This window comes from Prionailurus viverrinus, chromosome B1 (assembly GCF_022837055.1).
Source record: "Prionailurus viverrinus isolate Anna chromosome B1, UM_Priviv_1.0, whole genome shotgun sequence".
NCBI classification, from domain to species: Eukaryota; Metazoa; Chordata; class Mammalia; order Carnivora; family Felidae; genus Prionailurus; species Prionailurus viverrinus.
In genome coordinates, this window is record NC_062564.1 from 188,195,181 (window position 1) to 188,221,632 (window position 26,452).

Here is a 26,452-nt window from a genome sequence, read left to right on the forward strand (position 1 = left end):
GGGCACGTTGCAAAAATGCATTGCCTGAAATTATTTCCCTAATTTCGAGTCTTCACATCACTATTAACAGAAAATAAGAGCTACCACTTATAAGACATTGTACTTACCACTTAATGGAGGAGTTTTTAAGTTATCTTGCCTGTGTCATCTCTCTTAATGCTCACTACAGTCCTAGAAAGCAGCTAGTTTTATTTTAATTCTCACTTCACAGATGAGGACAACCTTTTAGGTCCATCCACCATGTCACAAGTGTCAGGATTTCATTCTTTTTTATGGCTGAGTAATATTCCATTATTTATGCATGCCACATTTCTTTATCCATTCATCTATCAGTGGACACTTGGGTTGCTTCTATATCTTGACTATTGTAAATAATGCTGCAATAAATATAGGGATGCATATATCTTTTCAAACTAGGGGTTTTGTTTTCTTTGGGTAAATACCCAGTACTGGAATTACTGGATCTTAGGATGTCTTTATTTTTAATTTTTTGAGGAATCTCCATATTATTTTCCCCAATGGCTGTACCAATTTATATTTCCCACCAACACTGTATGAGGGTTCTCTTTTCTCCACATCATCGCCAACACTTGTTATTTCTTCTCTTTGTTATTTTAGCCATTCTGACAGATGTAAGGTGATACCTCATTGTGGTTTTGATTGTAAATGCAGCACCTTTATTACGGGAGTAGTCTTGTTTGGGTATATGCCATAGCTGGGAAAAGTAATCAGCTCATTAGAAGATAGATTCAAAAAGAAAATGGGCTGGATGAGTGCAGAAGCAAAGAAAATGTTTGGCATAGATGCTGGTAGTCTTAGAAAAAGAAGAAACTACACATCTACAACTTTGTGAAATGACTAGCTGTGGAGTATGGAAAATCCGCTGAAGTTTTAGAGACACGGGGGATTTCATATTCAAATGTTCCAGTTCGGTTAAATTATGTGTCAGGGTGTCTTATTGAAAATAACCAGGGTGCCAGGACTGATTCTGACACAACTCTATCAGGAAAGAATATGAAGTAGCTTTTTGATGTTGGGAAACACATGTATGGCTTGCATTTCTGGCTTTACTGCTCTATAGTTGAGACAAGTTATTTACCTTTTCTCCGCCTCAGCTTACTCATCTATAAAACAGGGATAATAACTACAATTGATCTCATTCGGTTCTTGTAAGGACTAAATGAGTCAATCCATATCTTAGGTTTCCATTGCAAATAAGAATTTGACTACCTAACATCCACTGCATCAATGATTTAATCCACATTTATAAATTGCTTAGAATTGCCAGATATCATGCAAAAGGTACTGGAAATATTAAGATAAATAAGACCTCAAGTTGTTCACCATCTAGAAGGGCAGACAAATAAAAACATTATGTGCAGCAGAGATATAATATGTTGGTGATTACAGAAGAGATGTGGCAGTTAATTTTTAAATATCTCAAACCATAACAAGCACTTAAGACATATTTGTTGCCATGATGAGTTTAAAGTATCACCTAGATGAAGTGATGTGTATGCTTGCCATTTTTCATCAGTTGTACCATTGTTCCTTTACAGAGCCATCAGCGACTTATCTACCTCCATGACTTCAACATGCAATGAATCACTGTGACAGATGAAGTTTTTCTTTAAAAATATTTTCTAAGGGCACCTGGGTGGCTCATTCGGTTAAGCGTCTGACTTCGGCTCAGGTCATGATCTCACACTCCGTGAGTTTGAGCCCCGCATCAGGCTCTGTGCTGACAGCTTGGAGCCTGGAGCCTGCTTCAGATTCCGTGTCTCCCTCTCTCTCTGCCTCTCCCCGACTTGCACTCTGCCTCTCTCTCTCAAAAATGAAATAAAAACATAAGAAAAAAATTTTTTAATCTAAAAAATATAAAAATATTTTCTAATAATAAAACAGAAGCTAACTAATGACAACTTAAGAGTAAATTATAAAGAAGAAAAAAGTAGCCTTTAAAGCACAACCCCAAGAGAGATAAAAGGACATGTCAAGACATTACCAGTGGTTATAAAATACAGCTGTGTTTTAGCTCAGTATATGTAGATTATAATATATGCTTATATCCAATATATTCTCAGAATATATTATTAACTCTTCTATGTACATTTTTAGAAACTTTTGGGGGGAATAATTTTAGATTTACAAAAGAGTTGTAAAAAGAGTACTGAGCATTTCTTACTTTCATCACCCAGCTTCCCCTCATGTTAACCTCTTACATGACCATGCTTTATTTATTCAGCAAACCTAAGGAGTTCACATTGGCAAAGCACCATTAATTAAACTGAAGACTTTATTTGGATTTCCCAGTGTTTCCACTAATCTCTTTTTCTGTTCCAGGATCTGATCCAAGAGACCATGTTGCATTTAAGTTCCTGTGTACTTTTCATACATTAATCATAATTATATATTAACTTTTCATATATGCACTTCCTACCTTAAATAGAGCCCTCAACACATCAACTATATTCTGCTACAAGCAGCTTTCTAACTGGTTCCTACATCTTAATTTCTTGGCCATCTTTTGACATATTGCTTTTAAATCTTCACCATCCTGCTCAAAAATCTTTGACTTCTTCTACAAGAAAACCAAGACCAAGAACATCAGACTCTCCACATTCCAATCTTCCCACTCCTTCCCCAAGGTGAACTGGCCTGGGTGCTGCATCCCACACCAAAATTTCATGCTTTCCACTTCCATATCATTGCCTATATTACTCATATTATCATACTGTTTTTAATATTATATTATTTCCCTTGCCCATGAAGCCATATTTGCCCACCCCATTTAGCAGAGAGCTCACCCTACCCCTACTGTCTAGAAAATTCACCCAGCATCATCTGCTATCTTTTCTTTCTGGTTCGGCAACCAGACCATGAACTTCTTTGGAGAAGAGCTGTCTTGTGTGCATCGTTGAATGTCCACAATATATTGCACAGTTTAGTTTAATAAATATGTCCTAATTGGGATGCTGGGAACCTTATATTCTTTTTTTTTTTTAATTTTTTTTTCAACGTTTATTTATTTTTGGGAGAGAGAGAGACAGAGCATGAACGGGGGAGGGGCAGAGAGAGAGGGAGACACAGAATCGGAAACAGGCTCCAGGCTCTGAGCCATCAGCCCAGAGCCCGACCCGGGGCTCGAACTCACGGACCGCGAGATCGTGACCTGGCTGAAGTCGGACGCTTAACCGACTGCGCCACCCAGGCGCCCCGAACCTTATATTCTAATGATTATAAAAATAACGGCTATTTCCTATTTCTGGCCTGATATGTTAGGAGCTTGGAAGGTATTGCACCCCTCCTAACAAAACAACAACAACAACAACAACAACAACAACAAACCAAAAAATAAAAGCCAAGTTAGTAATTTTTCTTAGGTCAGAGAAGTGAGATCACAAGGAAAACCACTAACACAAAAATTGGAGAGAGAAAATCAGAGTGACAGTGAATCACCACTTACCAGAGCAGAAACCTGTGCAGGACATGGAGGTAGAACATAGAACCAGAGTTAGAAACATCTATGCTGTAATTGACAAATTGCTGGGGGATTAGTGTGAACAAGTCTGACAGTTACAAACAATGGTGCACACTAACCCTGCCCTTCCCGTGTTCTGGAAACTGTCTGAACAGGTTACATCTGTCAGATTACTTATGTCTTGCAAAAGCCTTATAAGGAAGCCATTTTCCAGATAGGAAAACTGAGGCACGGGGAGGTTCAGTAAGTGGCTTGGTTAGTAAATGTCAGAACCAAGATGTAAATCCAGGTGAATGGGCTCCAGAGCCCACATTCTTAATGATTACTCTATATTTGCCTCATACCAGGTACCAATAGCCTCTCAGACAAGGCCACATAAGCCAGTCATGGGTCAGATGACATTTACAGATACCAGGAAAACCTAGGGCAACAGACATTTACTGTCTACAAGAAACACTCATTAACTCTCACCACTGGGGACCGCTCTTCCCTGTGACCCTAGCCCAGTGCTTCTACAACATCTCCCCATCTCACCACTGCCACAATTAATAAGGTTTATTCTCACTTCATGAAGGCCACCATAAAGTGCCTCTATGTCAAATTTTCTTCTAATTTCATTCTTCAAGGCTCATCATGCTTTGTGCTAAGTACTATATCCCTCCCAGGACAACTAGAGCCTAAAATATTGTCATCGGTGATGAATATGTGTTCTCCAGGTAAGGTGTATTGCTAGTAATTAAACAGTATTAATTCCATCAGCTTTGATTTATTCTGCTCTCTCAGTAATGAAGCCCAGTATTCTATTTTCTCTCTGCCTAGCACTGAGCAATAGAATTGGTGTTTAAGGATTATCATATAAATCTACTTTTTGGTCAGTCAGTGTTGGGGAATTTTTTCAATATATTACAAATGTATTCATTATTCCCTCGTTCATAAAAATAATTAAAAGCTACGGCCGAACACAAATTCCCAGAGCACAAAAGCCTGACTGGCATGCTACTGCCAAATACCAAGGTTGGCAGCTTCTTAGTTTACGGGTTTCTTAATGAGAACTCGTACCTTCTCATTCAATAAAGGGCTTAGGTGGACATTTCCTCCTGGTGTTCACAGGAGTTATAAAACTAAAGCCCTACACATCAAAATGAAAATGGGCTACTGTTATTTTCTATATGTTTTTAGCAGTTCAGAAATAACTTACCCTAAAATAAAAACTATCCCCCAAAATCCGACAATTCTTGAAAAGTGATCCCCAGGATGTTAATAACATTCTCTTAAAAAAAAAAAAAAAGCAAGGAAGGAGAAAGAAATACAAGTAGATCCAATCCATCATTGTGATATCCAAGTTTCTCCTTAGATAAAACAGACATAAAACATGTACTTTACAAGCCTCAGATGACCTTCAAGACATCTAAAGTACAGTATCTATGGATTTTTAAGAATAATTAACAACTCCTGTTTTTCCATTTAAAGAATCCAAGTTCTGTTTCTGTGACAGGCAAAAGCCAATCAATCTCGTTTTCAAATGCTAATACAAGCAATTAAAAATAACATTAATTAAAATACTGCAGAGGCTGTAGATTTTTGGTGGTGGAGTTTTTTTTTTTTTTCCTTTACCTAAACTCGTGACAATTCTAATTTACAGGACTAATTGAGGAAGCACCCTTGGTTTGATCCATTTCTGGGACGAAGAGCTGGCCCCTGAAACCCAGCTGAGAGCTGCAGAAAGCCACCGCTCTGTGAGGAAGCCCGGGCACTGCAGCTGAAATGCGTATTTCACCTGGTACACCAAATGTGACAGATCGTTTTATTTACATCACGAATATTAATTTTCTGGTTTTGGTAACGAAAATGCAGAGCTCATTTGTATTGTTGTAAAACTTGTAGATATGCCCTGTAGGATAAGTAATATTCAAAACAACATCCTAATTAAAAGGAAAACTCAGTTGTCTTGCAAGATAATATAAGGAGGGCACATAAATTGTAAATAAGATACATGGTAAAAATGAAAAAGACAGTCTGGATAGGAGAGGAATGAAATAAGATTTGGAAATGTGCTTTTTAAATGAACACAAATTGTGAGATAATGTCTCATTGAACAATAAAAATAACAAAACAGTGGCAAAGATGTAATAGAATTTCCTATGTATACCATTTTAATCTTAATATAATTTTCCCCAGTGCATCCACGTTTATTGAACTACTACGACCATTTCTTTCTCACTCTGTCCAAAGTTACCGAGACAGTATTCTTTGTAAATAATTCCGATTATGAACATGAAAACGATCTAGAAATTGACCACAGTGCTTTTTTAAAAATGACATAGTGTCTGCTCAGGGCCAAAGGCCTTATGGGAATGGCAAAGTATGTATAGCTTTCTCAGGGAAGCAGAATGAGAACACAGAAGAATACATTCCCCATGTCCTCTCCATAAGACAACTCCACACCTTTGTTTCTTTTTCCCTTTATTCAAAAAAATGCAAAGGAGACTTCTATGACACCTGAGCCTATGGTGTGCTGGACAGAGCACAGAGCTAATGCCAAAGAAGTGCCGGGTCCAGGAAACAAGTACACATGTGACTTGAGGAAAATCTACATCAATGCATCCTCAGTTTCTCAGTCCGCAAATGGGGGTGATGATACTTGCCTGTTAGCTTCAAGCTTGATCACAAATGAATGTTGAGTAAATACTACTTAAATATGTAGGTGAGAGTCCAAATTCATTAAATATGAAAAGGTTTGCTGGTGTGGACACATGACGTCCAGAGGAAGCCCTACATCTACTACTGACCCCAACTGAGGAAGTTCAGCAAAATGTCCAATTCCAATCCAATGCCATATACATCTCAGATGTGCACACATGTCTTCTACTCGTGTAGGTCATTCAGTCTATGTGTGTATTTCATGGATGTCATCGATGTTCTTATAGATCTTAAATTCTTAAAAAATACTCAAAAGTATAGAATATGCTCTGCTTATTATTTTGCCCTCCATTTGATGTCACTGTGGAGTAGGAATTTGGTTTCTGCTGAACATCAGTTCAAATGCTCTTTCTGCCATTCACAGTCTAATTTGTTTTATTAATTTATTATTTTTCGAAGATAATTCATCAGACAAGAGAAAGATGTACTTGTTCACGCATTAAAAAAACATGTGCCAAACACATCAACAAATCCATTTTATTAAATGTGTTATCAATTAATCCCTTTGTTGAAGAGAATGCATAACTGTATAATGTGACTAACTTTTAATTTTGACTTTTTATACTAGATTAAACAGTAGAAAAATTATGGACCACATGAAAAAGTACCTACAAAGCAAACAATAACTGACATAACCAGAAAAACTAGGTTCACAAACAAGTATTCTTATAATAAGTGGTCTTGCTGTTAGAGCTGCAAATCACGAGCATGCTATCTTTATAAATTTTGCATTGTTTTTTTCTAGAAAAATTCTAAGGATTTAAATTGAAGTTTCCTAGTCTATCTGATTTCTTAACATAAAAATCAATTTCCGTGGTTTTCTATTCTATTTTTTTTCAAAGCCTCATTGATCCACATGCAAATAGAGTAAAGGCCATCATTAAATACATCCCCAGGCATTACATATTCAGACTTTATAATCATGGATCAGCTGGTAGGAGATGATTACAAAGGCAACTTGAGATTGTCTGAAGGATCACCAAAGCAGACATCCTTTCCAAAAGGAGAGGCCTCTTCTCCAGCAGACATGGGACAGCCATCTTTTATAGACTTTCCTTTAGTCCATTATTTCGGATGATCTTGGCATACTCCTTGGCTGATGTGTAAGGGACTCGAGGTCTAGCAGGATCCTCAAAATCAACGTGGAAGAGACCAAACCGGCTACTGTACCCTTGGGTCCACTCAAAGTTATCCAGAAGAGACCATGCACAATATAATTTAAGATTGACTTCATCAAGCTGGATAGCTGATTTTTGTTTCAAGAGAGAAAATAAAAGAAAGGAAGAAAAAAAGAAAGAAAATTGTCATCTCTGGGAAATTTTTTTGAGAACTTCAAAATCATTGACAACCAGCATGGTATCTTTCTCCTGCAGGAGATCACAGAAAAAACTTCTAAATTCTCTTTTCCAATTTTCTTTTTTTTTTTTTAACCAAGTAGGGGCTCCACTCAAGAAGTTAAATTACATATCATCCTAATTATTTGGTTATTCACTCATTTTGATATGTGTTTTATTTGTCCATTGATTTAGTCAATAAATATCTTTTTAATATCTACTACTTTTCAGACACAGAGAAACACACACACACACACACACACACACACACACACACACACACACAAAGAGTTTCTCTCTAGTACCTAGAATTATATTTATTCAAGACACTGCTCAGCTTCCAAGTGTAATCTCTAGATGATCCACAAAGTCCACTAGTAAGTTGGAAGAGATGATAAAAATAGGGCTGAAGAAGCCTTAGCCCTTGTGTCTCTATGACCAAACTGAGACATGTCTTATAATTCTGGAAACAGGACTCTAAAATGAAAAGGGTCAACACACCTCCCTGGTTATACATATATCTTAGACTGAGTAGGTACAAAAATGTGATGGCATCTCCTCTGCCCAACATTTAAACTTACAGTGGTGTTTAAACCCCCTAAAAGCCAAAATAATGGACCATCTCTCCCCCAAATACACTTGTGCACATATGCAATATTCTATATAATTTCATTTGTGGGTATCTGAAAGCCCATCCCTGGACTCTGTAGTGAGATACCAAAGCTGGAGAATTTTCAAAGTAGTTTTACACTGATTCCCATCCTGTTAGGGAATTTAACTCACTTTTTAGTATTTTAAGTATTTCAATAAGTATTATTTTAGCATTAGGATTTAGTAATCAGCATTTTAATTTAATATCTTAAGTTTGGCAAAACTCTGGCATTGTATGAATTGCTGTATTGAATGTCTTTTTAAACCAGGATAAGTGAACTCTATTTATGGGATGCACTCATATCTATTTCCCAATGCGGAAATTAAATAAAAAGGCAAGTTTCCGTCATAAGATAGACATATTCCTAAATAAGTTGGGTAAAAAGGAACATTCATATAACATGCCAATTTTTAATGATATTAGGGATCACTCTCAACCAAAATGGCTCTTCTGGCATTGGCAAAGCAAGATCCACTCTATTTTTTTCTTTGATGTAAATCTGTGTTTGGGGGTTCTCTTAGAAGCACTATACTCATAAACTATTGCATATGTGTTGGTCTCCTAATCACCTTGGAATTTTTTTTGACTATGGACACCCCCATAGACAAAAGGTTCCTGAGAAGTTAATTGATGCATAACCCCTCCACCTTTGTGCATGGAGGCGTGCAAAGTGCTGTACTTAGAGAGCGCCTTATGAATGGTCTCAAGACAGGAATTAAGCCAAGCTAGATTGACTCCTTTTAAATAAAGTATGGTTGGAAAATGAAATACATAAGATTGAAGCACACCAAGTTTTGCAGGCATTAAAACATTTACAGATATCCCTTCTTCTACTTGTCCACATTACCATTCGTGTCGCCTCCCCACTGTCAACCACAACTGCAAAACACCAATATTTTAAAATCATTTTTTTAACTAATTTAAGTTCTAGATGGCATATATATAAGAATTAAAATAACTGAAACCAAATACCAGGCCAGAAAACAAAAATCTCCTGTGACTGCCTTAGAATTCAATCCGGAGACATGTAAGAATCTGCATTATTTTTTTTTCTTATTTGCAGAACGACTGCCCAACACGAACGCCTGCCAGATATAAAGCCAGACAGTTTCTGAAAACACGCACAGTCCCACTGAACGTGCACAAAGGATTGATTCATGTGCTCAACCAAGGGATAAAGACGATGCCCTGCCTGCTTGAAAGGAAACAAAAAGGAAATGCTGACAATTTCATCGTTACCTGCCAGGAGTTCAGCTGCAGGTACTAAACTGCCCAGTGACGCTGGTGGGCGTAGCTGCATTTTCACTGCAGGAACATTCAAATAGAGAATCACCTGGCTGCTTAGGGCTGAGGAGTTAGCCTGCTGGATTCCTTCTCATTGTGCTACCACAGGGAAAAGTTACGAAACCATGCTAGAGCCTGTATGCCTCTGCTCTTCCAATCTCCTCTGGAACAGAGAGAGACCATCATCACATTTCTCGTCGGTGTGATTTAGGAGGGCCCAAATCTTAGTAGGGAAAAATCACTTCTGTGAGTTCACTTTCTTTCCTTAACCAGAGTTGCAGGCAAAGAAAACAGACTGACAGGGACTACGAATGGGTACAAAACACACGGGATAAAAACAACAAACATACAGAGCCAGAGTTTAGTTTTAGACAAAAAGGCCAGAGGAAAAGATCTCACAGTCAGCAAGTTGAACATAAAGATGCAAGGAGAAAAATATCTAAGACTTGCTAATATATTAACGTCTGAGTCAGGCTGTTCTAATTATAAGAACCATGTGCCAGTGTTATCCTACTCACACACACACACACACACACACACACACACACACACAGCCCAGTTTTAGTCAAAGTGGGAAGGCTGAGGGGAATGGTCCTTTATCAGACCACCCTAATTCTTTACAAGTTCAAGGGGTCCCCAAACCACCCTCAGTTTCAATAATTTGCTAGAACTCACAGAACTCAGTGAAACCTGTTATACTCACAGCTATGGTTTATCATGGCAAAGGATACAAATTACCATCAGTCAAAGGAAGAGATGTACACATCAGAGACTGAGGGGCCCCAAACATGAAGCTTCCATCATCCCCTCCTCTAGGGGTCCTAGTATGGGCATGTGACCATACACACAAAGCACAGTCAATCAGAGAAACTCACTGGAGCTTCAGTGTCCAGAGTTTTTATTGTGACTTCATTACTCTGGCATGATTGATTAACTGACTGTCCATGTGGATGAACTCAGACTCCAGGTCAAGTGACACTGTGTAACCCAAAGCCCCCACCTTCAATCACATGGTTGGTCTTTCTGATGTTACTAGCCCCTATCCTAAACAAGGGCATTCTGTCAGGTATGACATAGATTTTCTCCCAAAAGCTGAAGGCAAAGGCCAACCTGCTATTTGGGCAAAACCAAATTCTTTACTACACACACACATGCACACATATACCTATTTTAAAAGCTCATTATTTTATGCTCCTGGGCAGAATCTTCTCAAATTACTGGTTTATGAAGTGCCACGATTATGCCTGTGTTTGTCACATTACAAAAGGCTAATAATTGGGCACTCAGCTTCAGTGGGTTTTATTTCCTAACAGTTTATAAACAGAGATAGCCTTCGTTTTCAAGACTGCCTGGGACTATATAAGACATCCACGAACGTAGCACAACTGTTCAGCTGTCAAACAAACCACTAATCCACAGGCCCAAACTGCTGTGGTGAGGACCAGTGGAAGGGATCTGTACAGTGTAAAAGGCAGCCACCTCACAGAAGAAAAATGGCAGAGATAAAGCCCCAGGAAGGAGTGAGAAGAAAAAATACAAGCCTCTAGATTTCCGTGTTTTGGTAACGGCAGACTACATTACTTGAGCAAGCCCTCCTAATGAAACAAGTAAGCATGCTGGATAGAATTTTAAAACCAAATCTTCAAAACAATGAAAAGCTGAAAATTTCATAGGGAATTACCTGGCCACAGCAGAACAAAGAAATTGAGATTGATGGGCATGGTAGCTACTTTCACCTGATGGAATTGTCTATTCTTAGGAAATCAGAATCTTTTCCTATTACCCAGGGTGAGGATAGGTGTCAAAGCCCAGAGACACATGGAGGGAAATCTGAGACCCCACACAGAGAAAACTAAGATCCCAAAGGACAAAACACTAATACCTTAAGGGCAGGATGAGCCAGAAGCAAACCAGTCACTGGAAAGTTTCAAGTCACCTGGTGGTTCTGAAAACATCAAGTCTGGGTCTTGGATGGAAGTGATTCCGGACTGAAGTAACTCCAAGTGTCTGGAAGATTCATATTCAAATACTTTCTGAAGGGAGAGATCTATGTTCTAAGCCTTCAATTATTATCACAAATACTTTTAAGTATAATCATCAGCACATAATCAAATAATCAGAAAGACATGGGAAAATAACAATTAGAAAATCACTAAAATCAACAGACAACAGAAACAGACCCACAAAGAGCTCATTTATTAGCATTGTCACACTATAAAATAACGATGTTCACTATGTTTATACTGAAGAGATAAACTTGAAATATCTTCAAGGTTTATAGGGACCTATAAAAAGTGATGTGGCAGATTTGGAAAAGGAAACAGTAACACTTGGGTTTGAATCCCAGATGCAGCAGTTACTAGCCATGGGACTTCCAGTTTTTAATGGGTACAATATAGACACTAATATCTACTCCTGGGGCTGCTGTAAAGATTAAACAAGACAGCACGGACTCAGCACAACATATTGCCCATGTGGGTTTCTGTTGTTTTCCACTCTGGCCACCCCTCAGAAGAATACAGTATCCAAAGTAAACATATACCTTGGTGTGCCCTCTCCCCACCAATGCAGATATTTTGATGAAGTAGAAACTGGGTTTAAATGAGCATCTGGGACAATGTAAAAGAGGAAGAGGAGTCACAAGAACAAACTTCAGTCTCAGAAACTGTAAGACTTAAGGGAGAGGCACAGACAGACTGTATAAATCTGAGGACAGGGGTCTTTACATCAGTTGACAAACTCCTTTCTTTTCTCCAGGGTGACATCTCCAAGTCACTGCCTGGCTTCCTGCCTCCCTGAGTCTCGAGAAGCAGTCTGGAGACCCCTATAATGCCGACTTTCAGGTGTCCAAGCTCTCAAACTTAAGAGTTGTTAGTTGAGCAGATGCATCCTGGGATTTACTTCGTGAACAGCAAATCTGATCGGGGGTATGGAAAAAACTAATAGCATGGGTCTGAGTCAAAATCCTTAAGTAGTGCATGGCTAAGTCTATGTCAGAAGTCCAAAAGGCAGGATGCAAAACAAGCTCAGATTCAAAGTCATTGAAGTAGAATAAGAAGAGATCAAAGACAAAGGCAGGGTCTTGGGGAATGTCTGCAAAGGGTCATGGAGTATTTTCTATTTTCATTAACTTGTTGCCAAATATGTGGTATATAGAAGAATCTGGCTGATGTAAAGATATAGAGCCAAAGCAAACATCAAAATGATTACTAATCCAGCAAGACATCGTTTCTCCAAGGGTTGACTCTAACTCCCTCCACTCTAACCAGTTGGAATCATCTAGGGCATAGCTAAAAAAAAAAAGAATTTGTTAGCCTCACCCCAGACGTACTAAAATCAGAATCTCTTGGGTTGTGTTATGAGCTAAATTATGTCCCCGCCAAAACCCGTGTTGAAGCCCCAACCCCTGGTACCTCAGCATATGACCTTATTTGGACATTAAGTCTTTAAAGAGGTGAATAAGTTAAAATGAAGTTGTTACGGTATGCCCTGATCCAGTCTGACTCGTGCCCGAAAAAGAAGGAAGTCACCAGAGTTATGTGTGCACAGAAGAAAGACCAGTGAGAACACAGTGAGAAACTGGTTATCTGAAACCCAAAAAGAGAAACCTCAGGAGAAACCAAACTTGCTGACCCCTCAATCATATGCCTCCAGCTTCCAGAACTGCGAGAAAATAAATCACTGTTGTTTAAGCCATCCTGACTGTGGTGTTTGGTTATGGCAGCTCTTAGCAAACTAGGTACAGATCTGAGAATTTCTGTTATTAATAAACAACCTGAGTGATGTTTATACTTAGTCACGTTTTCGACTCCTAAGCCTAGGATAAGCTCTAACAGTCCACCATAACTTTTTGAACACCAAGGCTTCCCTCCTGAGGTTATAAATGCGGGCAACTCCCTCAGTACCTCTCCTTAGCACTCGGAGCTGGAGGAGCTCTTTGCCAAGAGACACGTGATGTGCAGGCCCGACCACACCACCTTTCAGAAACAGGGGACCACAGAGAGACAAAGGTGGGAATCCTGCAAACTCAGGGGTGCCAAAGGCCTGTCATCTGCTGCTTAATGAAAGCCTTGCCTTACCCCAGTGGGTCCTGAGACATCTTCTCAATTCACCATGTGTAATGGGTTTGATGGCTCCTGTATAGATCTGTTCATTCAAAACCTGTGAATGTGACCTTACTTGAAAAAAGGGCCTGTGCAAATGCAGTTAAGGATCTCAAGATGAGAGACCATCCTAGATGATGCTGAGTCATAAATCCAGTGACCAATGTCCTTAGAAGAGAAGAGAAAGGGGGGAAGACACACAGGGAAGAAAGCAATGTGAGGCCAGAATCAGAGATTAGAGTGATATGTCTGTAAGCCAAGGGATGCCAAGGCAGCCACAAGAAGCTGGTAGACATGCATGGCCTAAGTTGTCTCTCAGACCCCCAGAAGGAATCGATCCTGCTGGCACCTCAATTTCAGATTTCTGGCCTCCAGAACTGTGAGAGAACAAATTTCTGTGGTCTGAAGCCACCAACTTTGTAGTAATTTGTTACAGCGGTCACAGATCATGCACCATACTCATGCAGAGTGGTTGCCAACTGGGCTCCAAGTCCCAAACCACCCACCTGGTTTCGCAGAGGGCTTGTGAGAATCTTTTCTCAAGGCCTGTCAAAGAGAGAGAGAGAAATCCTTCCTGGGACACAGTTTGAAGCACATTTTCTGGCAATTGCCCCACATGCTAACCTTGCAAATGTGTTTCTCCGAGCTTGGTTGAATTGCACAGAGCATTACAACGGGAAGACAGCTTTGGCTGGGTAACAGTGCCTGCAAGGGAACCGGCACACTGTCTTTCCCTTTCTTTGGGAAAAAAATAATAAAATGGAACAACATCAGGAAGATCTAAACATAGAAAATGCATAATAAGCCCCCCCCCCAACTCCAGGTGAGTATCAGTGGCGGGACAGCATCTGTGAAAATGCCCAAATAATCCCAACACGGGACGCCCCACCTGCACATGGTAACTCCTAGTAGCAAAACATATGACTCTCTGAAAAAAGAGTCTGAAAACCAAAGGCTAAGTTTTAAATATTTTATAGGAAAATGCCAATTAACCAGAAATAAGCTGTAAAGATTTCTTAATTGTCTGTATACTTCCTATTACTTACATTAGATTTGGGAGGGGAAAAAAACCCTGCAAATAGTAAGAAGGTGAAAGGTATAAAAAATTATATTTTTATTTAATTACAAAACTGATCTGAGGATAGGTACACATTCAGTATCACCTTCTATAATTTATCCATCAATATTATTTTCAGAGTTACCTCTGCTGCAATAGAGAAATTCTTATGAAAACCAGTGTTCTGAGCAAGTGAAACTCTCCTTTAGCAGAAAACCTTTCTTCCTTCGTCCTTTCCCTGCTCTTCCCTCTTCCTTCCTTCCCTTTTTCTTTCCTTCTGGGGACTTACGTTTCCCTCTGCAAAATGGGGGCAACAATATCTTTTTCCTAGGATTGTGGTAAGTATTAAATAAATTAACTCATATGAAGCTCTATGAAAAATGCCAAGTTTATAGGAAACACTCAACATATGGTACTGTTGTTGTTGTTGTTGTTGTTGTTATTTCTTTCAGAGTCTGGAAGGGTGATGAATGAAACCTGTTTTCTCTCTTCCTCCCATCTGGCTTCAAACAGCTTTCAGAAGGTATGGAGTCAGCAGAAAATGCTCAGTGCTGAGAACCAGAGAAATCAGGGCATCAAGGGAAAGAGCAGCATCTGGGCTAGGGTTTGTGCTCTGCGGGAAAGGGTCAGTTGTGGGTCACGAAAAATAAGTCACTAAAGACAAGGACCTTGGGGTGAGGCTGCCAGGAAGACCGGGTGCTGCTGAAGCCGGCCTGTCTCAGTGAACTGGGAGGTGAGGACCACATCGCTCAAGGTTCCTGGGATCCTACGACAACATCCATCCTGCACTTATTAAATAAATACATATCATGCTAGGAATTGGGAATATAATGGAGAGCAAAATAAACAGCCCCTTTTTTTGTAGAGCTTAACAGCGCATGTGGAAGACATATCTTAATCCAATTACCACCCTGTGAGCCTTTAATTACACTCTGTGTAGAGTATTATGGAAGGAAAGACATGGGAACTGTGAGAAAGAACAACACATCAGCTCACATTTATTGAGCATTTAGGTACTGATTCAAGCGTTTCATGTATGCATTAAATCAGTTCCTCTTTACAGTAAACCTAGGAGTTAGATATTATCATTGTCCCCATTTTGCAGATAAGGGAACTGATGTACAGAGAGGTGAGGTAACCTTTACAAAATTCATATAGAAAGTAAGTGGGAGAGTTGGGGTTGGAACCCAAGCAAGATAACAACAGAGGCAGCATGCCATGTCCTGACGCATGCTCTAATGGAAGAACTAGCTTAGTCAGCAAGGGTGGGAGAACAGGGTGAATGGAGCAGTCTCCTGGAGCAAACTAGAGCTGAGAGCTCAGCATTCATTGGACTTATCTACTGACATCAGCCGAGGTTCTCTCTTAATTGTAAGTGACAGAAACTGACATTGATGGATGAAGCATAAAAGGGTCAAGTTGGAGAAGTAGGCTCAAATGAAGCTTCTAGGACCAGGGCCCAAAAGCACAACACAGAACTGGTGGATGGAAGAAACTTCTTTAACCGCTAATGACCCAAGGCACTGAGTCCTGTGGTGCATGTTGCTGCCAAGACCCAACTTTCCTGCAAGCATAGCAGCCACTACTTCTGCACCAGAAGCTAGACCTTATAACCACTGTCATTCTCAGAAGCCAGATGCCTCTGCTGCTACCCTCACCAGCACAATCAGTTCTGCCTTCCGCAAGCTGTTTGCTTTCAGATCAAATTCCCAGATGGATAAGTCTGATTGGTGGGACTAGGTCACATGTGTGAGCCCTGGCTCCTACAAAATCTGAGGAATGTCATGCTCTACTTTGGTTAGACAAAACGCTTGAATCTGGGTGTCCCTCAAATGTAGCAAGAATGTTCAACAAGTACTAGGCACCCCAAAAATGTGACAGATGCCCACTTCACTAGATGAACAAGGACAAGAGCAATCCAAGGAAAATGAACCACATATGTGAAAGATCAGACATGGGAAAAGTTCACAGCACATTTAAGGAACTCCAAGAAGGTAGTTCAATGGATCAAAAAGACTTAACAAGAATTTATAGAAACAGAGGGTAGAATGGTGGTTACCAAGGGCTGGGGCAGGGGGATAACGGGGAAGGGTTGTTCAAAAGGTACAAACTTTCAGTTATAAGATGAGTAAGTTTTGAGGAAATGTATGGTGAATACAGTTAACAGTTTGATAATTATACTGTATTATGGACTTCAAAGTTGCTAAGATTTTAAATGGTCTCACCACGAAAAAGAAATGGTTATGGGAAGTAACGGAGGGTGTTAGCTAACGCTACAGTGGGAATCATTTTACAATATAGAAATGTACCAAGTCAACACACTGTATACCTTAAACTTATACAATGTTATATTTTAATTACATCTCAAAAAAGCTGAAGGAAAAAAAAAATAATTGTGGAGAGATAGCCATAAGGCAGGGGACATGCAGGTCCTTATAAAGATTTTAAGGATTTTGATCTTTATCCCAACCACATTAAAAGTCATTGAGGGAGTTTAAGCAAGGGAGTGACTTTAGCTAATTTGCATTTTTAGAAGATTACCATGACCTCTGTGGAGAATAAATTTGAGTGCAGCAAGAATGGAATCCAAGAGAGTATTTAGGCGTGATTGTAATAAATCATGAGGGAGATGACGGGAGCTTGGTCTGGGGTGGTGTAAGTGAAAAGAAGAGAGAATCAGATGGATTAAATAGATATTCAGATAAAATCAACTGGATTGAACAATTCACTGGAGATCAGTGGTAGAGGAGATAAAGGAGCAAAGATGACACAATTTAATGGATAACATTGAAGTTAGGGAATCCTGGGTATGGACAAGTTCTGGAGGAAAGGCAGAGAAGATAATGAATCACGCTTTGGTTATGATGATTCGAGGCTTCTTTTTCTGATCTCCAAATGAAGAGCTGAAAAAGCTCAGGGTAGAGTCCGAGATGAAAATGTAAATTTTGAAGCCATCATGTAGAGATGGTAATTGAAACCATGGCTGTTGAACACAATTTAGAGAATAAGAAAACAAGACGTTGGTGTAAGCCTTATGGTAGCCCAACACTCAAAAATAAGCTGGCAAGGAAAACTGAGGAGGAGGGCCAGAAATATTCCATGTCCTTTACCTGATACAACCATAGATGACACTTCCTGATAATGTAACTGACCAACGTTACACAGCTAAAATGGGAGAGTTTGGAAATGAACACTATGGCTATCTTGACTCCAAAGCCTATAGCCCTTCCATCGCAATAACATGGAAAGATTGTAAATCTAAGACTGTGGGTGCTATGCCAGCGTCAAGCCACTATGGGAAGCACATAGCCAGGCTGTGTGAAGAGCATAAAGAGGGTGGAGATGGGGAGGGGCCTCCAACATCTATTCCCTAAGAGCCAAAGTCTAGTGCTTTCTCAAGGCTTCTCTACCCCTTTAATAATCCCCTTATAGCACTCCAGGAAACATTCAGGGTCAAAACCAAAAAACTTGTTCCAGTGAGAAAGAGTAGCACTCAATTTAGAGGACAGTAATGGATCCAGATTTTTCTAGGATGATAGTTTTAAAGGGGATCGGGTTATGAAGTTGTGACCTACATAGGTAGGGGTCTCTCTTTCATGCACTCTTTTTTTTTTTTTTTTTGAGAGAGAGAGAGAGAGACAGGGACAGAGCATGAATGGGGGAGAGCAGAGAGAAGAGAGACACAGAATCTGAAGCAGGCTCCAGGCTCTGAGCTGACAGCACAGAACCCAACATGGGGCTTAAACCCATGAACTGTGAGCCTATGACCTGAACCAAAGTCGGACACTTAACCAACTTAGCCACCCAGGAGCCCCATGCACTCTTGAAGTCAGAGTGGTAACATGGCATGGATTCTTTCCCCTTGGAGCACACTTTGCCAAGGTGCATACTTTGTTCAAAGTCTCTCTTTTTCCTATCTGGCAACAGACTCAGAGCTTCTTGACTTGCTCAGGCTTAGGACACAGGCAGGCTTGGGAGGGGGCTTTGCGGGTGGAAGGAAAATGCACCCTCTCCTGCTATCTGTTGCTCTGGTCCTATTTCCTAGGGTGTGATATAGTGGTGTTAGTTTTCATCATATTAGAAGGGATCAGTTCAAAGATCCTAAGATGAATTTAGGAAAAACTGTGGCCTTTAAGCTTATTTTAACTCTGGGCTTTAGAAGAACTCCAACTTGTCTCTGGGCAAACAACTATGCCATGTGGTTCAGCCTAGCTCACTTAACTTATGAAGAGAATTGGGAACCATGACCCAATTTAGGTCAAATATCATATGATGACTCCAAAATTTATACTTCTGTCTCTGGCATCTCCCTTACCCCCAATCTCTATATAGTTGAATAATTAACCTCTCCCCTTTCAGTCAAAATGACATTTGAAATTAACATGTATATTTATATACTAATGTTTAAAGCAGCATTTTCACAAGAGCCAAAAGATGGAAACAACCCAAATGTCCATCACTGGATGAATGGATAAATAAAACATAGTATATACATACAATGGAATATTACTCGGTATTGAAAAAAAGAGAATAAAGTTCTGACTCACTTTACAATATGGATGAACTTTGAAGACATTATGCTTAGTGAAGTAAGCCAAAGAAGTCATATATTATATGATTCCATTTGTATGAGGTACCTAGAATGTCAAATTCACAGAGTCAAAGTAGGACAGTAGTTACCAGAAATGGAGGGGAGGAGGCAATGAGGAGTTACTGTTTAATGGGCACAGTTTTGATTTAGGGAAGATGAAAAAGTTCTAGACATGGATAGAGGTGAGTACATGAATGTATTCAATGCCACTAACCTGTACAGCTGAAAATGGTTAAAATGGTAAATTTTGGTTTTATGTGTTTTAATTTTGAAATTTTAAAAGTTGATTTTAAAATTAATTTTTTAATGAAAAAAAATTAACACGTATAAAATAGAACTCTTGATTTTTAACCCATTCCTCAAACCTGCCCCCCTCTGCCAGCTTTTCTAATCCTAGCAAATGGCACCATCTCTCTAATCCTTCACACCAAGCACCTAGAAGTCATGTTGGATTCTCTCTTGGCTGTATTCTCTCCCATTGCCAATCTGTAACTGGTTTTGCTTCCATCCATCTCTCTATCCCCTGAAATGGCCACAGAAGCTTCCTCACTGGTCGCCTGCCATAACTCTTGCATACAATGTAGCCAGAAAGTGTAAATCTTTGAAAAACCAATTTAGCTTATGTCCTTCCCTGTTTAACTCCTCCACTCAATGGTTTCCTATTTTAGTGAAAATCTGACATCTTTTTACGACCTTTAAGGCTCCATATGGTTTGGCCTCTGCCTGGCTTTCCTCTGCCTTCTCCTTGCTGTCTTCCACCTCCATTCTCCAGACACACCGGGCTTCTTTCTCTTCTTGAAATGTGCTGAGCTCTTTTCCATTTTATGACTTTTGCCCCGACTTTCTTCTATGAGGATCACTCCTCTAGGTTCTCACTTTATGGTCTTTATTGCCAACAATTCTTAACTTAAATTCATCTCCATAAGCTATCTTTTCTGATGGCCCAATTAAAAGTTTTATTCTCAACTACCCCATTCTCTCTCATTATCCTGAACTATTTTCTCTGTGGCCCTTATCATTAAATGAAAATGTCTTATTCATGTATTTACTTATTTTTCATTGTCTATCTTCCCTGAAAGACTGAAAATCCCATGAGAAACAGGGACATCTGTCTACTGTCTTCGGTATGCCCAATCCTGAGAACAGTACTTAGCCCATAGTGGACGTTAAATAAATACTTGTTAAAGGAATGAAGAAGAGAGGGAGGAGATCTGGAAGGAAAAGAGGAAAGAAGGAAGGAAGAGAGGAAGGAAGGAGGGAGGGAGGGAAGGAAACAAGGAAGGAAGGAAGGAAGGAAGGAAGGAAGGAAGGAAGGAAGAAAAGGGAGGAAGGAAGGAAGAAAAAAAAAGTCATCTTAATATGATCTTAATAAGACTCTGGTCTCACTATTACCATCTGGATATTAGAATCATAGGATATTCAGGCCGAATAACCAAGACTTCACTGGGTATTAATTTCAAATCCACACCCAACACCTGAATCCCTGTTACCATGCTGCTGGCTATCCCTATTCCATGGAAACCAAACTCTGCCTCCACTCCCAACTTGGCGATTCCAAGTCTCCACCCATTCAGACCTGAGATTCCTAATCACTTTCCATTGGCTTCTTACTCTCCAACATTTCCCCAAAAGCTTGTCCACTATTTCAGCTTCTGCCACCACACTTCCACTCTGATTCCCAATATTTCTCAAAGAACACTTTATTTGGCCCTTAGTTGCACTTCTGGGATAGTCCTCTGGAGTGCTTACCCTTCTTGAGAACTCTGGGAGATCCTCTTGAGCAATGTCATTCCACTCTCCTGGACACAGTATAAGCTTGAATGGTGGCTCTCGGTTCCAGAAATCCCATAGGGTACCAGAGTAGAGCCCCAAGAGAAAACATCCCCCATCATACAACCTTATCCATAGGCCTGAGGTGCCCACTTGGGAATAGCCATCATTTTTTCAGTCCATAAGAATATTGATCTACTTGTATTTAGAAATAGCCCATCTCTAATAACGACAGCCATGTAAGAATAGCCCTCAAAGGAAGTGATGCCTCAGCTGGTGCCTCAGAGAGAAATATCAGAGTCCCACCTTCCTATACACAGGTGAAAAGGTAAATTCTAGGTTCTAAGTCTCACTAAGTGCAAAAATAAGCACTATGGGTGAATAAAAATTGTATAACTGCATGTGAGAACAAAACAAACACGTAGTTTTGCTCTAAAACTGATTTAGGGCTTTAGAACTGTGATTTGTCAAACCAAATTCTGAGCATGTAGATTAATATTAATACTTCCTTCTTAGTTTCTTTCATTCCTCCCTTTTGTCCACAATATACTTTATTAAGCACCTACTATATGCAAGTTATTGTTTTAGGCAGAGCGATTCTCATAGAGGAAGGGAAAATCTGATGTAGAATTTACCCTCAAGGTAAAGCAGCCAAGTAGAAGAGAAAAGCTCCCACATAGTTTCTCTGATTTGTGCATTCACCAAACACCCTTAACTTCCCTTTTGTAACATGAATAAGACATGGAATTAACTATTTGTTCATTTTCTGTCTTCTACTCCCAGGGTCTAAGTTCTGTGAGGGCATTAAGCACATACATCTTATCCTAGGGAAGGACAGGTGTTTAATGAATATTGCTTAGATGAAAGAAGGACTACAAATGGATATAGAACACTGAATATAATGTTACCAATATAAGAATAGATAATAGGTAGTTCTCAAGAAGGCGAGATTATTTTCTTGACCATGATAACAAAATTCAACTCCAAATTCATCTTGTCCAAATAAAGAAAAAGAAATAACTTCTTCCAATCTGATCAGCTCCCTGCTCATTTTGTATTCTATACTATCTTTCTGTGATCACAAGCACCATGCCTCTTGTCAGTTACTGGAATTTCTATACATATATAATAAATGTTGAATAAATTATATTAAATGTCCCTTAAAAAGTCATTTTCAGTGGAGTCAATGCCACCTTTTGCTAATGACAACGCGAGAGGCAGCAAGTGTTAGCATTATCCTCGCCACAAACACACTTCAGGTGCTTGCATACAGTGGCCACTGTAATGGCCTAGAGTGAAGAGATACAGGAAAGTGAATAGTAGAGAGCTGAGAAGAAAGAACACTGGCATCTCTTTAAAATGCTACCATGTAAGTTTTCATATTTCTGGCACCAAGTTCAAGCCCAGGTGGGTACACCTTACCCAGACTGCCCGTTCTGGCCTACTGTAGAAGTCTCGCTAGTCTGCTTTTTAAGGACAATGAAGGACACTGCTTGGTGATGTGGCTACAAGCTGTTCAGGGAAGAGACTTTGCTCAGCACATTTCAGCTACTGAGCAAGGTTGGGCTCGTTTCACAGAGCCACATAAAATAAATAATCATGCAAAAGCAGATTCGTTCTGATAGGGCTCTGACAGCTGCTCTGAGAGGTGGATCCTTGCAAGCCCATCTTTCAACAATGAACTGACCCAAAGATCCAGGAAAGCTCCAGACAGGACCATATGGCCTGGAATAAAAACATATTTCAAACTCTGTTTATTATGCATATCTTTCAAAGGTTCACTACTCTGTGATGAAACATTGCACCTGCAAAGCTTTAATAAGCTTCCCAAGCAAGTACAATTATAAAATCGCAGGCACCTGAAGAATTTGTCTTCTCTTACACTTAGCTATGCACTGCCCACAAACGACTGGTCTCATTCTTTTTAATTATATAGGTTTGTGGTATTTTGTAAGCTGTGATCAATACTTATTCAGAAAATAAAACCCCTTATAGACCTCAGCATGAGGCCATGAAATATCTCTCCTCCTAAATTTTAGGGACTCCAACATTATTGCATATAGAACCTTCTAGTCTGCCTGAAAGGAAAAGCAGCAGTTCAATCATGCAGCCCTGCAAAGACAGGAGAGCATTTGACATGAATTTAGGCTGGGCTTCATTCATCAGCAATGGAAGGGGTAGAGGGGGTATGAACAGTTTCTCTCACTAGTGCACTCTGTGACTCCACATCTGGTCCAAATATTTGAGAAGCACAATCTGTTCGTTATTCACTCAACAAATATTCACTGAGTAGCAATTATGTGCCAGACACCAGGCTCGGTGTGGTGATTCAGAGATACATAGCACATAGTTTCTGCCTTCAGGAGTTGACGGTCTCATTGGGAAGACTCAAGAAGAACCTTTGGAAGGTTCCATACCTCATGGAAGGTATGAGCCATATCAGTGTTGGAACTCGGCCCATGCCAATTTTAATGGCCTGTCCCAAGGCCATAGCAGTGTGATACAGTTTGAGGCCATGAGTTCTGTTTCTATCCTTGCCTCTAATCAGCTTATGCACTAACAAGACATGTGTCTCTGAGACTATTCATGTGATCCAGTGATGGGTTTAGAATAGATGACCTTTACAGGTCTATTGGCATTAGAATCCTTCTAGAGTTCTCTCCAAACTAAGAGTCTACATGAAACTTAGACTTCTTTTATTTCTCTACCCCAAAACAGTGTACAGTGTATATTTTAGGATTTAGAAGTTAATTTTACATAAGTTGGCTTAGCCTAATCGTTATGCAGTGTGACGGAGTAGCTGAGTCTTACTGCTAGGATCCTGTCTTATTCCCCTTGAACCCATAGTCTTGCATCAAAAGAGACTTTGGATTATATCATAGAAGGATTATATCATACTCAGCCTTCAAAATGAAGAATATAGGACCAATAATGGTACATGAAATGTACTATGAGATTATGAGATTACATGTAGACCTAGAGACATGAAAAAAGTAACTGTTTCTTCCTAAAGGTACTGATGATGCCATTAATAATATGCAAGATGAGCTTTTTTTTTTTTAACCACAGGTTGTTATTTGACAAGTGTACTGAGGACATTAAAAAGAGAAAGGAAGGGAGAGAGGGAGGGAGGGAGGGAGGAAATAAAGGAGAGACAAGGCAGAGAGGGAGAGAGGAGGTGGGAGAAAAGGAGGGGAAAAGGGAGGGAGGGAGAGAAGAAAGCAGAGAAACACGTACTTCCTACAACCAACACTGTCGCCAAGCTTTTTACCTCCAGGCTCTCAACAATGATTCACAATATGTAGCCAGGCCATTACCTTTCAAGGCTTTTTAGCCTCAAGGAGAACAGCAGAGGATTACCAAAGGTGGCACCTGATACTGCCCAGGCACACAGAAAAAGGGACAGCTATGATTTGTTGCTAAAAATCACATTGTTCACAACAACCCTTAAAGACTGATGCTGTTGGATCACCTGGGTGGCTCAGTCAGTTAAGCATCTGACTCTTGACTTACGCTCAGGTCATGATCTTGCAGTTTGTGAGATCAAGCCCCACATGGGGCTCCATGCTAACATGAGCACAGAGCCTGCTTGGTATTCTCTCTCCCTCTCTGCCCCTCCCCCACTCATGCTTGCTCACTCTCTCTCTTTCTCTCAAAATAAAATAAATAAACCTAAAAAGACTGATGCTGTTATGTCCATTATACGGATAAAGAAAATAAATTTCAGAGAAAGTGCTCTCGAGGTGAGCAAGAGAACAGGTAACAGAGAAAGGATGAAGACCCAGCTCTCTGCTTCCAAAGTCTATGCTCTTTCCAAGACCCTATCTTGAGTCTTGTCTTCTTTTTAATTCATCTTCATGACACCCCTGCTCAGGAGGTGGAGAATAGCCATTTTTGTCTCTGTTTTACCTATGCTTTGAAAGACTGATGATCACAGCCATACATGTGGCCATAGCAGACGAAGTGTCAAAGGAATTCTGGACAGGTACCTGACACTGAGGATGTCACTGACAGGTACAGGTCCAACCAATGTCTCTTTTTATTTGGCCTCACTGTCTGTCATATATCAGTTAATCTTTTCTGGTGTGAGTATTAACAAGACAAAAATGTTCCTAAGAGGTGTCAGCAGAAAGGGAGAGAGAGAATTAAAAACCTTTGTTTTACTATGAAATATAGGCAGAGAAAACCATCATTCACAGAGAAAATGGAATCAACAGATTTTTGTTTTCTCTGGCTTATGGTAGAACTCTACATTCTCCAAACTCCATTGTTTTTATTGATAAATATTGGCTTTGTTTGAATTTTAATAAATCCATTTTTTATGAGATACTTCACTAAGGTCCAAAAAAAACTACAGACCACCTCTCCCACCCAGCTTTTCACTGACCACTTCCACAAACAACTGTCTTCAGTGACGAATGGGGTGAATTTACTTCTATTTTGAAGCTAATAAGACAGCAGTAATTTAAATTTACTGGGTGTTGACTGGATATCAAGTACTGTTTTAAGAGTTTTATATGCATATTTCATTTGCCCTTTACAGCAACAAGATAGATACTCTTATTATTCTCATCTTAAAGCAGAGAAAAATGAGTCTTGGGGAGGCTGTATCATTTGCCCAAGCTCATGAATGAGATAATACATCTCAAGTATGGTCTCCTTTGTAAGCCTCTTGTAGAGTGGAGTGGATTAACAACTTGGAAATGATTCTGGAAGGACAACTACATCATCTGATTTTTATTTAATATAATATTTATTCTTTAATCCAATCAACATTTTTTTCCCAAGCCACTGAAAATACAAAAACAAGTAGGATGAGATGAAAATCCCAAAGGGTTCCTCTGTCTTACAAAGAAAAAAATACAAAAGGAGTAGTTATGAAACAATGCAATCAGGACAAACACTGGGTATCATGGGGGCACAGAAGAGAAACTCCTACTCAGTGAGGATATTGGGAAAAGGAGACATCAGACCTTCTTTTGTTTAGATAATGCTAGAATAACCTTGAAGGGAAAGTAGAAGATAATGAGGAACAAAGGGTCAGAAAGCACAAGTAAAAGACAAGGACATGTTCTGGCAACTACATCTAATTGGATGTGACACAAGGCATTGAAAAAGGCAAAGGGCCAAGAGTAACCCTGGGAAAGTGTGTAAAAAGTGTGTAAATAGTGTGTAAAAAGCCATGCCATTCAAGACCTTGCTTGCCATGCTAATAAATTGGAATTTGATGCTGAAGGCAATGGGCAATGAAAAACCACTAGGGAGGTTTAAGTAGGAGTAAAAGAAGACTGAATTTGCATGTTAGAACAATTGTTCCTCCAGCCGACTAGAGACTGGAGTCAGGGAGGCCAGCTAGGAGGCTGCTAGAGCCTTATATTTAAGGAAATTGCAGTGGGATAAGAAGAAGGAACCAGATACTAGAGATATTAAGAAGAATCAAATCTTACAGCCAACTAATTGGGACGAAGGGTTTAATATGG

The 26,452-nt window shown here is 39.7% G+C and overlaps 1 protein-coding gene across 5 annotated transcripts in view; it reads right to left on the reverse strand.

Moving 5' to 3' along the window:
- Positions 1-6,677: 6,677 nt before the first annotated feature.
- LOC125163314 (cytosolic beta-glucosidase) overlaps positions 6,678-26,452 on the reverse strand; it is a 130,048-nt gene continuing 110,273 nt past the window's right edge. For 2 of the 5 annotated variants that reach the window (XM_047854849.1, XM_047854848.1), the window contains one exon: positions 6,678-7,427. In XM_047854849.1, the coding sequence (XP_047710805.1) occupies positions 7,225-7,427 (203 nt within the window). In that variant the 3' untranslated portion in view covers positions 6,678-7,224. Of the gene's footprint in view, positions 7,428-9,481; positions 9,615-11,333; positions 11,459-26,452 lie in introns of those variants that run through there. The other 3 variants (XM_047854851.1, XM_047854850.1, XR_007151398.1) reach the window with 2 other exon arrangements.